Below are 14862 nucleotides of genomic sequence, written 5' to 3' on the forward strand. Positions count from 1 at the left end.
TTTTATAGATGAAGCCAAACATTTAAAAGTTAAATATAGATTTTTTAATACGTATCATGTAGTTAATTTTATTTATTTACGTCGAGAATAAACTAAATACATAAATGTATTAGCCGGAATCATTGTCATCAATCAACATATCCTTCCGGAAACAAATAGATGGTGCACACGTTATCCCTGTACCTTCTAACGAAGTTGACCAAATCTTTCCATCGTTCAACGTCAGTTTCACAAGCTTTAATTATAAATTCGAAGTTTTTCAGAGTTTCGTATATGGTATGCGGTATGGATCAAGTACGTACAAAAATCATTTGAAATAATCCAAGGACAACGTGACCCAAGCAAACCTGTGTCATACGGCATCAGAATGGTAAGTGCAAAATAATGTCAAATCGGAGCAAATAAAACATTCATTATTCAGTCATTATGTTTACATATGATGGAGTTTTCATCGGCGTTGATCAAATTGTTAATGCGAAACACATTCAGACTAGATCCGGATTTACGCATTTAAAGAGGGAGTTTGCAATAACACACACACACGTTTTGTCGTAGGTACTTGTATTTATATATTTTTTTTAAATGAAAAGGACCAACCCTCTCTCGCTCCATTCTGATCGCACCCTCAACTTCCATGTTTTGCCTCCCAGCAGTAAACTGTCCACATCACTAACACAATGTCCAGCGTTCTTCGACTTCCTTCCATGAGGCTTTTGAGATGCCTCCACCATCAGCACCTTCTCCGTCCTGTGCTCAGTCGAAGCGTGTCCCGGGACGAGTACAGAAGGCCCGGCAAGCCCAGAGAAGACAAGCCTCCGTGGCAGAAGATCAACTTCAGCTTCTCCAAAGGCTTGGACGGCATTCTCAAGCACATGACACTGCTGAAAAAGGAATTCTCTGAACGCTGGGTGGGCCCCCAGGGGAAGCCCTTCTTAGAACACTTGCTGGAGCAGAACCAGGTGGTGTGGGAGTTCCGAGGGCCAGAGAGCCTGGAGCAGTGGATCGTGTCATCGGATCGTGAGATAGGAGGCCAGAGTGAGGTCTACTTGAAGACCGGGAGTAACAATAACACGTGTTTTCTTTCTGGGACGCTGAGAACGACGCCCCCTAAGGACGGAGAGACACGCTACAGTGGCTACTGCAGCATGCGCACCAAGCAACTGCAGGTTAGTACTTTTAAATGTCATATTTTGTGCAAAAGTACTAACACACTATGCTTACATCTCCAACCAAGGCATCATTTGACCGAAAGAAACACTACGACTGGAGCGGCTTCAACACGCTGAATCTGCGCGTGCGCGGTGACGGCCGGCCGTGGGTGGTCATCATCGGCGCCGAGACCTACTTCTCTCACCAGAAAGACGACATTTATAGCTACTTCCTGTATACCAGAGGGGGGCCCTACTGGCAGGAGGTCAAGGTACAATGCGTGATGCATGGGGAAATAAGAAATAGCTCAGATGTTGTTACTAATAATAATAATAATAATAATAAAATCAATCATCTTTGCAGATTCCCTTTTCAAAGTTTTTCCTCACACATCGGGGAAGAGTTCAGGATGATCAGCATCCTCTCTGGATGGACAAGGTACACATTGCTATTCCAGTTAATTACAAATACAAATCAATTACTATAGCTAGAATTAAAACGTGTCATAGTTTTGCACATTGACTCATTTGCTCCCAAAAATGTATCAAAACATTCTATTTTAAATTGGTCCCCAAAACGTATTTATATGTTGTTGTTTTTATGCTAACGCAAACAGAAGGCTTCAATGCAGCCTCTGACCCGAAGAGGTTGCTTAAAGCGATGGTAGTTGTTTACGAAAACGGCCAGCAGGTGGCAGCAGAGTATAAGAGATCAACCAAGGCCATGTTGTAACAAGCTCTTTTCCCCACTGTTTTCAACAGATTTGTGAATAACGATGAAACTTAGCTATATTCTAACGCTAATTGCTGCAAAACGGAAACAGATAGAAATATACTTTTTTTTCCTGATAAAAGAAGGGACTCTAATCTTTCCTTTGGTAGGTTCCATGTATAGCTATAGAACACAATATTCTGTGGGCCTTGCAAAATCAGTCAAAGTACAGCAAATAACAGCCGGGAGTGAAGGGGGTTGCTTCAGTGAAAATGGCTGGGAGTGAATGAGTTAAAGATCATCCAACTGATATATACAGTGAAACCCTGTATATGAGCAGATTTGAACTTTCGCTGAAATTCTCGCCTCTTGGCTGTTTTTTGTGCTCAGGCCAAAGCAATGAAAGTATTATTTTTGCGCCATCTGGTGGAATTTATTGAGTGTTTAGTTTTTTCTTTTGCGTTTGGATGTCCTGTTTTGCTGGCAGTACTTGAATGCACCTAGCGCAGTTGAAAGTGAAAGTAAAACTTCCCGATGCAGCTAATAATCATAGCCTACTTGCTAGTACAATTGGCGTGTTTTCCTTAACATGTATTATATTGTTTAATTGCCAAAAGATTCGTTTAATAACTAATTTACTTTACTTTATATGCCATAGTCAAGAGGCAAGGTAATATTGCTGTTAATATTATAATAATTTTATATTAAAGCCACTGTAACATGGACAGTATGAACATTACATAAGGATTGAATTATAATATACTGCTATACATTGCAAGTTCAATGAATACTAATAAAAAAACACATATTTTAAAACCGTTATTAAAAGATTAAACAGCAAGTTATTGTTTCATGTTCCACTAGAGGGAGCCCATGTACTGTGCAACTGGTGGTGAGGTAATGATACTGAGAATTACAGGTGCTGTCACAGCCATCAAATATTACTTTATGAGTCTTTTTTTATATCGTACAGATGAACACTATCGGATTTACCCTCGGAGATAAAGTGGACGGTCCCTTCCAGCTGGAGATCGACTACATTGGCATCAGCAAGGACTATGCGCACACGGAGGAGTTTGCCTATGAGCTGTATAAGAGGAATCCAGAAGTTTGACAAACACATTTACACGCATATCCTGTTTTGGCGCAAAAGAAAAGAAACTGAAAAATGCTGACTTTGTAAAAACATCAATAAAAGACATCTTTAAACACCTCCTTGGAATCTGAATTGTACATCTATGTCGCTGCCATATTGGATGTGACAAAGTGGAGCGATGGGTGACGACGCCTCAGTAATTTGCTGCTTGGAGATATACCAATTGTTTTAAATATTGATCTCATGGGATTAAAGCTGAACAAGGACTTCATTGTATTTGGCCATTCTAACATAAAAATAAATTGACTTTGTTGCTAATACAGTATGTTGAAGTCCCATATGTGCGTAATACTGTACTGCAGTGTGAAGACTTTTTAACTAAATTTCCCCAAATTAACTACTATTTATCCGCCACACAATTGCTTTCCCCTCTCCAGTGATTGCCCTTATTAGGAGAAGAATGTTTGAATGTACAAAATCACTTTTTGTCACATTTGTTCAAACGGTCATTATGACTTGATAGTAGTACGTGATAAATGATATGTGAAAATAATCAGCCTAGCAAAAAAAGTAAAATCGAACTAATAACATTTATTTAGGGCTCTAGGTAGGTAAAAGGTCTGTGTGGTCAACTCTGTTAATGACAAACCCCAAACAAATGAATTGTAAAAGTGGCATAATTTGTCCTAGACAAAATGACGTTGCAGATTATCTGTAGTTCAGTTTTGACTAGGCAAAATTGAAGTACCAATTATTGCTACCTGTTGTTTCAACTTAACTTGAATTGCAACTATTGAATTGCAACTATTGAAAAGGAGTACGTTATCTACAATGTTTAGACACCATTTTACAATGACACTCACACTTATCTTTTAAATGTTAAAGGTTTGCCATAATATGGAAATGAGGTCATTAAAGTACTGTACAATGTTTAGGCCGTGCCAAATAAACGCTCATAATTCCCGTATTTTCTTCTTCCTTAAACGCACCAATGACCATATATAGAAGTGACAAGGAAGTAACAATTGGCAATGAGCCTTGATACTTCCGGATCCGGTCGAAAGACACAAACAAGAGTTCTACCATGGCAACAGCAACAAGCTCCGCTTTTGTGCTGCTTGTGGCGCTATTAAATGTGTCTTTAGCAGACAAGTTAAAGTACAAAGCGGCCACCAAACCCGTGAGACTATTTACTGAGGAGGAGCTCCGGAGGTATGACGGCAAGCGCGTACGTACAACTGCTGAGCAACCGGGGTAGAAAAAGTATGCTCGCTAAAAAAGTATGTCACTGTCACAGGAGGGCGAGCCCATCTACATGGCGATAAAAGGGGTGGTTTTCGACGTCACTAAAGGAAAAGGTGCGGAAAGGTGGGAACACCTGTTAGTCCTTATATAAAGTTCCTGACCAATTAAACATTGTACACACACATTTTATCATATTTTTAGTTGAGTTGTTTGCCATAAACTACAAAAAAAACACAAAACAAAAAACTGTCATTTGTTAAAATTGTCAGGTGGGTTCGGGGGATTTTTTCGTTTTTTAGTAGTAGTTTTTGGACTTCGGATTGTTTTTTGTTTTTTTTGTGTGTGTTTTTTAGTTTTATAGATTTTTTTCCCCGTTTTTTGTACTATTTTTTTTGTTACTCAGAATGTTATTTAGTTGTTTTCTTTTTTTCCTGACACTTATTTATTATTATTATTTATTTTTCTGCCCACCTCCCCCCCAACAACCCGGCCCCCCATTTTAGTTATAGTTATTTCGTTTTTTTAAATTATTATTAACTATAATAACCTTGAAGCAGAACAGACACAGAAAAAAAAAGTGGAAAATGCATTTAATTAGAATTTTCCACCTGTTTCAGAGTTTTACGGCAATAACGGGCCATACAACGCACTAGTGGGCAAGGACTCCACTCGAGCCGTGGCCAAGATGTCGCTCGAGGCAGAAGACCTGACATCAGATATCGTGAGTGTTGCACAACTTTACTGCACCCCTCAATTACCTCCACCAAGGAGGTTTTATTCAACATTGTTAGCAAGAATAACGCTGAAAGACTAGAATGTGACCCCCACCCGCGGAGGTAATGTTTTTCTTTTTCTCCCAACTTTTCCACGACAGTCGGGCCTGACGGCGGAGCAGCTGCGGTCGCTGGAGAGCATCTTTGAGGGTACGTACAAAGCCAAGTACCCCATCGTGGGCTACACGGCCGCACGTATCCTCAACCAGGACGGGAGTCCCAACGAGGACTTCAAGCCGGAGGACCAACCGCACTTTAACATCAAAGATGAGTTTTAACCTCATCTCCACCTTCTTCTACTTGAATTTAGCCTTGTTAACACTTCTGTGTACATTTGAAACATGTGACTGACTGACTTCCATTAAATAAACACACCTAGCATTTTGAAAACGCACTTCTAGGTCATTTGTATTCAAATTCCCCATAATAATACTTTTAATAAATTAGCACAAAAAATCCCCTTAAAAAAATTAGATTGTCATCATGGTGTACTGTAATGGTATGTAAAATTTTGAGGAAAATAAATCTGTTTTGTAATGCAGAAATATCTCAATTATTTTCTGTTACAAAAGGAAGGAGAAAACATTTCGCATTAAATTTCATTTCATTTCATGTTGATTTGAATAGGGACAGATGCCACAACATAGACGAATGAAAAACAATCACTAATGCACAGCAACACACCATTTGTAGCTAATGCTAATTTCCAATGCCCGTCCTTAAAGGAAAAAAAGAAGAATGAAATAAATGACTTTGTTTTTTTAGTCTATCACAAAAAAAGATTTTAAGTACATCCATTTGCCTGAAAACTAAAAAAAAAGAAAGAGAGCACCACTGCCACCTACTGTAATGGATGTGCACTTTATTCTGATACGGCAAAAAAAAACATGTACACCAGTATCAAGGCATGTTTCTGATGATCTAGTTAGTAAGTTAGTTGCATAATATTATTATTAAGGGAATCTATTTAAAAAACAAAATTCTGGACACGTTAACTGATCTTAGTAAGATTTTCAGGGTAGTTTTTCTGTATAGGAAAAATAACATTATTGATTTTTGATGGTTATCTGAAACAAGATGGCCAAAATAGCTGAGGTCACAAAGCGCATATTGCTACTTTTGACCCGTGACGAAACATTCCTCCAATGTTCAGGGATTGTTGTGCTGTATATGGTTTTGCTTTCCCCGACTATATCATGGACGTCAACCCATAAACAGCAAATTTACTTAATAGCAGCATTTAGCGGTGACGTTATCTTGATCCCTGGATGAGCATCCATCTCCGAAGTGTCATATAATCAGCACGTCGGTTTATGTACTGCGGCTCTGACCGAAGGTCGCCCTCTCGGCTACATTTTGGGCGTAAGTCTCCTTCTTGTTTGCGCGATAGTAACCAAGTCAAAGGCGCTACGTCACAGGCCCCGTGGTTCAAAGGGTACACGCCCTGCCCTATTACACTCGGCCAACCACAGCCCAGCCGTCTTCTTTAGCAGGTGGACGCTCCGCTGCTTCCTCAGTCCTCCTGGGAAACACCTGACTTCCTTCTTCAACTACCGGACGACCATCACCAACGCCGAGATGCCCAAAACGGTAAGAACGGAGGATAAACGTTTTTCTGTGTTTGCTCTGTGATCCAGCTGACATCAAGTTTCTTTCCTTCTTGGCTTTTTTTACTCATTAACCAAAAGTAGAACTTGACCGGTTGCCGCACACATCGCAAACTGTCAAATAGTCTTCTCACTTGTCAGTTTATCTTTAGAAAAATGTGTCCGACGTTATTGGTGTAACAAGACCATACGTACAGGATGTTCGATGTATACTCATTGAGACCCTCCACGGAGAAAGTCTTGCCCAAGAGGTCACAATGACGTCAAGTCATGAGTCATGTCGTAGGTATTTCTCGCTGCCTTCTTAGATAAAATGTCACTTAAAGATGGATTTTTTTTTGTCTTTCTGTTTGCAATGATTAACTAAAAGGAAGTTAAAGTTACATATATGCGTACGGAGCAAATGTTGGAAAGAGTTCCACCTTTTGTTGCCCAACTTCCACTGGGTTTATCTTTATGACAGCCTGGGGCGTGCGTTAGCGCAAGTTCATAAAATCATTGCGTAAGCCAATCCGGGGCAGAAGGAGTTGGTGGGGGGGCCACATGCTGTTTTCTCATCCTCGTTATTTGTTCTTTGTAACACTTTTTGGCAAGCAAAAGTAATCCCTTTGTGGCACAAGCGTAAGAGAGACAGAAAAAAAAAAAGAGGAGACTTAACACTAATGCCGGCGAGTTGTTAGCGACCGCTGTGCTAGTTTCGCCTGGTGACCGCAGTCCAAAGTCTAATGAGATAGTGAGCAATTATAGCTTATGAGCAAACCACTTCCACATTAAAAGGCAATTATTTACACTTCTTGTGTTTCTTTTTGAATAATCAATATTTCTGCTGAGGACAATGGCATGTGTGTGTGTGTGTGTGTGTGTTTTGAAGTTTAAAGAAGATGCCTGGTCTGAATATAGACATCACGAGGCATGTATAAAGAGAGGAGGGTGAAGAGTGTCACCGTGTCACATGACTGAACAACCTTTCCTCCGCAGGTCAACGTTCGCGTCACCACCATGGATGCTGAGCTGGAGTTTTCCTTCCACCCCAACACTACTGGGAAGCAGCTCTTCGACCAGGTCGGAGGCCCACTGTAAAGTAGAAAAGTGGCTCCAAAAATGATTTGGGCTTGATTTCTATTGTACAGGAACAATAGAGATTGGGGTTAGCATCCAAAAATGTACATACACTACAAAGTCTTATGGAAAGTCTTTTCAAGAGCGGTTATGACCTACAGAGGGGTGACTTATATTTCCATTTTGTGTCCCAAAATTTGTGTTCATAGTGAATAATAGGAATATATCCAGGGATAATCAATCACACACACACACACACACACATACATATAGTCTCAAAACCATACTTCTCATGTGTAGTTAAAACAATCACTCTCATTTAGTCTTAATAATCTCTCACCTGGGTAGTGAACAATCACTCATGTATGTAAAATAATAACTCCCGCCAAGTCAAAACAATCACTTATTTAGTCAAAACAATCACTCTCATTTAGTCTAAACAATCACTCTCATTTAGTCTAAACAATCACTCACCTGGGTAGGAAACAATCACTCTCATGTATGTAAAATAATAACTTTCCCATGGAGTCAAAACAATCACTCATTTAGTCAAAACAACCCCTCTCACATTTAGTCTAAACAATCACTCGCCTGGGTAGTAAATAATCACTCATGTATGTAAAATAATAGCTCCCGTGAAGTCAAAACAATCACTCTCCTGTGTAGTAAACACACTCATGTATGTAAAATAATAACTCTCGTTGAGTCAAAACAATCACTCTTGTGTAGTCAAAACATTATCATAATCGCTCTGATGTATGTAAAATAACTCTTCTCTAGTCAAAAGAATCAGTCTTGTGGAGTCAACACAAATAATCACTCTCTTGTATGGTCAAAACAATCATTCACTTGGGTAGTCAAAACAATCACTCATTCGTGTAGTCAAAACAATCACTCTTTCTCCATCCATCCATTTTCGATACCTGTTATCCTGTTCAGGGTCCCAGCTGACTTCAGCTGAAAGGCGGACCACACCCTGGACACATCATTAATTCTCACTTTCTCTTGTGCAGTCAAAACAATCATGCTCTTATGTAGTGGAAATAATCACTAGTTTCCTTTTCAGGATTACCCCCAAAAATGAATACAGTTTACTATGACTTGTTATTAGAACAGTAGATGGATGGTGAGAAGTTTTTGACATTTATTGCTTTGTTTGTGTTGTTTTAGGTGGCCAGGACAATTGGACTGCGTGAAGTTTGGTACTTTGGGCTCCAATTTGTCGATGGAAAAGGTTTCCTCACCTGGCTCAACATCGAGAAGAAGGTTTTTTTTGTTTGTTTTTTGTAGATCCCAACTCATTCATAATAGCCGTGAAATTCACGCGGATTTTTGCTATTTGCGTGCCGGCCCGTTCTCTCAGAATCTCTGAACGTTTGAGGAAGCTCAGTTATATATGTAATAAAAAAAATAATAATTGAGAACTCACTTACCATGGAACGTATATGGAGTTTGGGCGTGGACAGACAGAAGAAAGGCCACAAAATCCATCAATAACAAACGTTTGGATCCCTCCTCAGGTGATGTCCCAGGATGTACGCAAAGAGACGCCGCTGCAGTTCAAGCTGCGTGCCAAGTACTACCCGGAGGACGTGGCGGAGGAGCTGATCCAGGACGTGACGCGGCGGCTGTTCTACCTGCAGGTGAAGGAGGACATCCTCAACGAGGACATCTACTGCCCACCCGAGTCGGCCGTGCTCATAGCCTCCTACGCCATCCAGGCAAAGTTGGGCGAGTACAAGAAGTCGGTGCACCACCCGGGCTATATGTCTTCGGAGCGTATCATGTCGCGCAAGTTAGTGATTGCAGGACGCCGAGAGACTACGAAAACATGAGCTAACTTGCTAGCTACCTTAGCAATGCTAACTTGCTAACTCTTGCAGCGTCCTGGAGCAACACAGCTTGTCCAAGGAGGAATGGGAGGATAAGATCCAGGTCTGGCATGAAGAGCACGGATGCATGCTCAAGTAGGTCTACTTGTCGAACCTCCGCCAAGTTCAAGTTTTTACTACTTTTGGTTCATCTGCCTGTGTGCAAAGTCCTGCACTATAAATAATCCACGTTCTGGTGTCAAAACAATCCTGTTGTCATGACATGTAGTTATAACAATCGCTCTTTGGTGTGGTCAAAACAATCATACACTCCCTTAGTCATAAAAATAGTAATTATTGTGTAGCCAAAACGGTGTCAAAACAATCCTGTTGTCATGACATGTAGTTATAACAATCCTTAGTCATAAAAATAGTAATTGTTGTGTAGCCAAAACAATCCCTCATATTGTCAAAACATTCAGTAACTTGTGTATTTGACAGTAGTAGTCGACAAACGCTCATTCCTGTAGTCAAACAATCACTCTCTCATACAATGAAAACAATCGCACACTTATATAGTCAAAGCATGTGCACTCCTGTAAACAAAACAATCATTCAATCGTGTCAAAATCACTCATCACAATCACTCTCGTTAGTCAAAATGTTAACACTCCCATGTAGTCAAAACAATCGTTCACTTGAATAGTCAAAACCACCACTCTCGTGGTCAAAACAATCATACTCTCGTGTATCAAAACAGTCACTCGTGTCATCGAAGCGATCACTTTTGGTATGGTCAAAACAATCATTCTCTCATGTAGTCAAAATAGTAACTCTCATGTATAAGCATAACAATCACTCACTTGCGTAGTTGAAACAGTCCCTCTTTCATGTAGTCTAAATAATCACTCTTTGAGTAGTAAAAACAACCCTCATTCATTAAATGAAAACAATTAATTACACACTAGTATAGTCATAACAATACGACACTCATAGTGTCAAAACAATCACATACACGCTCTCCCTAAAATTAATACTGGAAGTCATTCCTTACATCATCCTTTTAACTGCAAAGCATGTTTTTTCCCCACAACAGCGTGAACATTTTTGCATCTCACGCAGAGACGAGGCCATAATCGAGTACCTAAAGATCGCCCAGGACCTGGAGATGTACGGCGTCAACTACTTTGAGATCAAGAACAAGAAGAGCACCGACTTGTGGTTGGGCGTGGACGCCCTGGGCCTCAACATCTACGAGAAGGAAGACAGGTGGGTTTGTTAGTGTGCGTGTTGACATCCTGCCACACACACGCGCCATCATTGTACCTCCGGTTGTCGACCTCGTTCTGCTGACCGCATTTGTTTGGCGAGGTCGTTGAACTCTTACGTGTGGTTCTACAACACGGCATGCACATTTGTGATGGCCTGACCAGGCCAGACCTGCACATTCAATTGAGATCACCTGCAACAGGTTACTAGGAGGCGCTGCTGGAGGAGATGTATTTTGTTTAAAATATTGCATCTGTATTTTGTTTTCTAATAATACTGCCTAAAGAACGCATGCATGTAGCAACTAAACAGTGGTCTGAACACGGATCCCTGTGGGGCGCCATGACTAACTTCTACATGTGCATATATATTCTTTATTACCAATAAATACAAAATTTGCCTTTTGTATATAATTGCGTGCATTTACATTTTATTGTTGAAATATTCACATTGTACCTTTATAAAAAATAAAAACAAAAAAATAAAGTGCGATACAGTTTTATGGTTACTAACTTTTTTCATTTCATTCATTCAGGATGACCCCAAAGATTGGATTTCCCTGGAGTGAAATCAGGAACATTTCCTTTAATGATAAAAAGTTCATCATCAAGCCCATCGACAAGAAATCCCCTGTAAGTACTTCACTCCTGGGAAACCATCAAAGACGCGGCTGCATTAATCAATGCAGGTGGGTAGGATACAAGGGCAAGTAATAAGCTAATTGGCTCCATAATTGAAATGAAGGAGCACAGCAGACAAGGTAGTGGTTCAGCTGGAAAATCATCAAAGACACAACTGCACTAATCACATGGACAAGAAACAGGTATGCAGGACATTAGAGATAGTTAGAAGCTGATTGGTTGAGACAAAAGGAGTGCACGAGGCAGGGAATTGATTGGCTGGCAGGCAAAACCAATTCAGCTGGGGAGATCAAAGACACGGCGACACATGGACAAGACACAGGTGGGTAGGATGTGAGGGCAGCTGTTTGGCTAGCATGGAAAAAAGTTGGCAAAGTAGTTCCTGGCTGTCAAGTACAAAAATGGCTCCCTAGAAACAAACATCAAAGACACAGATAAGACAATGGGTAGTGAAGGCAATGAGCATGAGAGAAGTGGATATCAGGCAGGAATAAAAGCGGATACCCTTGGGGAACACATCAAAGACCCAGCTAAGCTAATCACATACAAGGCACAAGTGGGCAGGACGTTGGGGCAAACTGAGGGCCACAGTGGTCAACATTTTTGGCTGGCAGTCAGGATCAAAAGCGATTTTGCTGGAAAAAAACATCAAAGACATGAGACAAAGGTGTGTATGACATTAGGATATTGAAGGAGCTGATTGGCTAGCATCGAAAGAAGACAGGGTCAACATAATCAGAACAAAAAGCTATTCGCCTGGGAAAGACATCAAAGACACAACTGCGCTAATCATTCAACACAGGCGGCACACAATGGCAATCTTGTCATCTTTTATTCCCCATCAAGGACTTCATCTTCTACGCGCCGCGGCTGCGCATCAACAAGCGCATCCTGCAGCTGTGCATGGGCAACCACGAACTGTACATGCGGCGCCGCAAGACGGACACCATCGAGGTGCAGCAGATGAAAGCCCAGGCCAAGGAGGAGCGGCTCCAGAAGAAGATGGAGCGCGACCAGCTGGAGAGCGAGAAGAAGCGGCGGGAGGCCATCGAGCTCGAGAAGGATCAGATGGAGCGGGAGAAACGCGAGCTCATGACCAAGCTCCAGCAGTACGAGGAGACCACCAAGAGAGCAGAGAGGGGTGAGACTACGGACTGTAGTATTTGCCGCACTTTGATGACGGACCACATAACCCGCTGCTGTCTGACAGAGCTCCGGCAGCAGCTGGACCGAGCCGTGCAGCTGGAGGAGGAACGGAGGAAGGTGGAGCAGGAAGCGGCCCGGCTGGAGGCCGAGAGGATGGAGGCCATCATCGCCAAGGAGGAGCTGGCCAGGCAGGCTGAGGACCAGATGAAGAGCCAGGAGCATCTGGTGAGAGCCCAGTAGATCCCCACCTCCTTGGTGTCACGTTGAGCCAGTTTGGCGAGATGTCCCTGTGGCTGTTTCCCCCCCCAAGGCCACGGAGCTGGCCGAGTACAGCGCCAAGATCCTGCTGCTGGAGGAGGCCAAGAGGGTGAAGGAGGAGGAGGCGGAGACGTGGCACTGCAAGGTGAGCTGCGGACGAGCAAACGGCCGCGCGACGTGGCTTTTGTAAGTGAAGGCGGACTCGAGACCAAGTCCCCCGTCCCCCGTCCCCCGTCCCCCGTCCCCAGGCTAAAGAGGTCGAGGAGAATCTGGTGAAGACGCAGGAGGAGCTGCGCACCGTGATGACCAGCTCGGCCCCCGTGGCCGTCGCCGCCTCCTCGTCCTCCTCGGACAGCGAGAGCGACCACGAGCACAGCGAGGAGAACAGCACCTACAGCGCCGAGCTGCACTCGCAGGGCTTCAACGACCACCGCCGCGAGGAGGAAAGGCTCACCGAGGCCGAGAAGAACGAACGCCTGCAGGCAAAGCTCAGGGTGAGTAGGGGCGGGGGAGGGGTTTAATGTGATATGGTTTAAGTAGGGTTTCAAGACAGGGTTAGAGTTTTGGATTAGGGTTTCAAACTAGGGTAAGGGTCATGGACTATGGATTCAAGACAGGGTTAGAGTTGCAAATGAGGGTTTTAGACTAGTTTTAGGATTTCAAATTTAGGTTTGAAGCCAGTTATAGGGTTTTGAAATAGAGTTAGGGTTTTAAATTAGTGTTTGAAGCTATGGTTACAGTTTTAAATTAGAGTTTCAAGACAGGTTTATAGTTTGAAATTAAGTTTTCAAGCCAGGTTTAGGGTTTCGAAATGTGGTTTTAAAATAGGGTTTCAGTTTTGAATGAGGGTTTCAAGCTAGTTAGGGCTTTGAGGGTTTCAAATCAGGTTTAGGGTTTCAAGGTAGGGTTGTGGCTTTGAATTGGGGTTTCAAGACCGGGGGTTAAGGTTTTGCATTAGGGCTTTTAAATACGGTCACAGATTAGGGTTTACAATCTGGATTAGGGTTTTAAAATAGGTCTTCAAGATAAACTTGATGGTTTCAAATTTAGAGTTCTCAATTAGGGTTTCAAGACAAGATTAGTGTTTCAAAATAGGGTTTTAAACCAGTTAGGGTTTCAAGATATAGTTAAGGTTTTGAATTAGTATTTTATGCTCGAGTAATGGTTTTGACAAAATTAGGATAAGGGTTTCAAATTAGATCTTAAAACAAGTGTTAATGTTTTAAATGAATGTTTCAAAGTTGTGTTAAGATTTAAAAATTGTGCTCTGAAGCTTTCAGGCCAGGGTTAGGGTTTTAAATTAGGGTTTGAAACTAGTAGGCTTTTAAATTAGCATTAGAAATTGGAGACCGGTGCGTTGGACAACCTCCTCTTTTTGACCTTTTGACCCGGTTTGTCATGTGGCCCTCAGGCGCTGAGCTCGGAGCTGGAGGAGTCACGCGACCAGAACAAGAAGACGGCCAGCGACCTTCTGCACGCCGAGAACGTGCGCGCCGGCCGGGACAAGTACAAGACGCTCAGGCAGATCCGCATGGGCAACACCAAGCAGAGGATCGACGAGTTCGAGGCCTTGTAACGCCAAACCTACCCAAGCACTCAAACGGCCGCACTGTACAGCGCGCGCACTCGGCAGCGTGTGCGTGTGTCTTCGTGTCGTAAAACTCAATCGAAGTCTAATTGCTAGCCTTATTTTATTTTTATTATTACGCTGGCCTAAGAGCTTCGTTTTTCAATCTCTCCATGTTAAAATAAAACTTGTTTCAACTTGTTTTATCTGTTGTCGCTTTTGTGACCGAAGTAACATTAAACTCTCATTTCGACGCCATCTTAAAATAATCGACTGTCTTTTTTCCCCCCAAATGTTTCAGGAAACACAAAAAACGGAACCATTTGCATCACAAGCAAAAAAAATGACTTGGACAATTATTTGAAACCGCCGACCTTGTTTCAAACCCTAAACCAGGTTTAAGACACTAACCTGAATTGAATAACCCTGGCTTGAAACCTTAATTTAAAACCTTAACTCATACTTAAGGATTCTTTGAAACCCTACCCCCGTCTTAAAAACTGCAGTGTCAAAACTCGTTTGAACTCTTA

General features: G+C 42.1%; 3 protein-coding genes across 4 annotated transcripts; all 3 read left to right on the forward strand.

Annotated features, from left to right (window-relative positions):
- The first annotated feature begins 129 nt into the window (after positions 1-129).
- Positions 130-3075, forward strand: ndufaf1 (NADH:ubiquinone oxidoreductase complex assembly factor 1). Of its 2 annotated transcripts, none has more exons than XM_086094464.1 (5): positions 130-370; positions 651-1166; positions 1235-1420; positions 1513-1587; positions 2834-3075. In XM_086094464.1, the coding sequence occupies exons 2-5, from the start codon at positions 678-680 to the stop codon at positions 2972-2974; spliced, it is 891 nt and encodes a 296-aa protein (XP_085950590.1). In that variant the 5' UTR covers positions 130-370; positions 651-677; the 3' UTR covers positions 2975-3075. The 2 variants fall into 2 exon arrangements, with proteins under 2 accessions (XP_085950590.1, XP_085950591.1); XM_086094465.1 differs by having other exon boundaries at positions 654-1166.
- A 925-nt stretch (positions 3076-4000) lies between these two features.
- Positions 4001-5519, forward strand: nenf (neudesin neurotrophic factor). The gene is made up of 4 exons (XM_086094467.1): positions 4001-4184; positions 4254-4314; positions 4819-4922; positions 5076-5519. The coding sequence occupies exons 1-4, from the start codon at positions 4041-4043 to the stop codon at positions 5250-5252; spliced, it is 486 nt and encodes a 161-aa protein (XP_085950593.1). The 5' UTR covers positions 4001-4040; the 3' UTR covers positions 5253-5519.
- A 158-nt stretch (positions 5520-5677) lies between these two features.
- Positions 5678-14533, forward strand: ezra (ezrin a). The gene is made up of 12 exons (XM_086094461.1): positions 5678-6564; positions 7560-7643; positions 8811-8906; positions 9161-9435; positions 9524-9607; positions 10574-10720; positions 11256-11352; positions 12208-12502; positions 12572-12732; positions 12818-12910; positions 13014-13259; positions 14177-14533. Exons 1-12 carry the CDS (start codon positions 6553-6555, stop codon positions 14339-14341), a joined length of 1755 nt encoding a protein of 584 aa, XP_085950587.1. The 5' UTR covers positions 5678-6552; the 3' UTR covers positions 14342-14533.
- The last annotated feature ends 329 nt before the right edge of the window (positions 14534-14862 follow it).

This window comes from Leptonotus elevatus, chromosome 14 (genome assembly GCF_054856555.1).
Source record: "Leptonotus elevatus isolate MCC_2025b chromosome 14, RoL_Lele_1.0, whole genome shotgun sequence".
Taxonomy (NCBI): domain Eukaryota; kingdom Metazoa; phylum Chordata; class Actinopteri; order Syngnathiformes; family Syngnathidae; genus Leptonotus; species Leptonotus elevatus.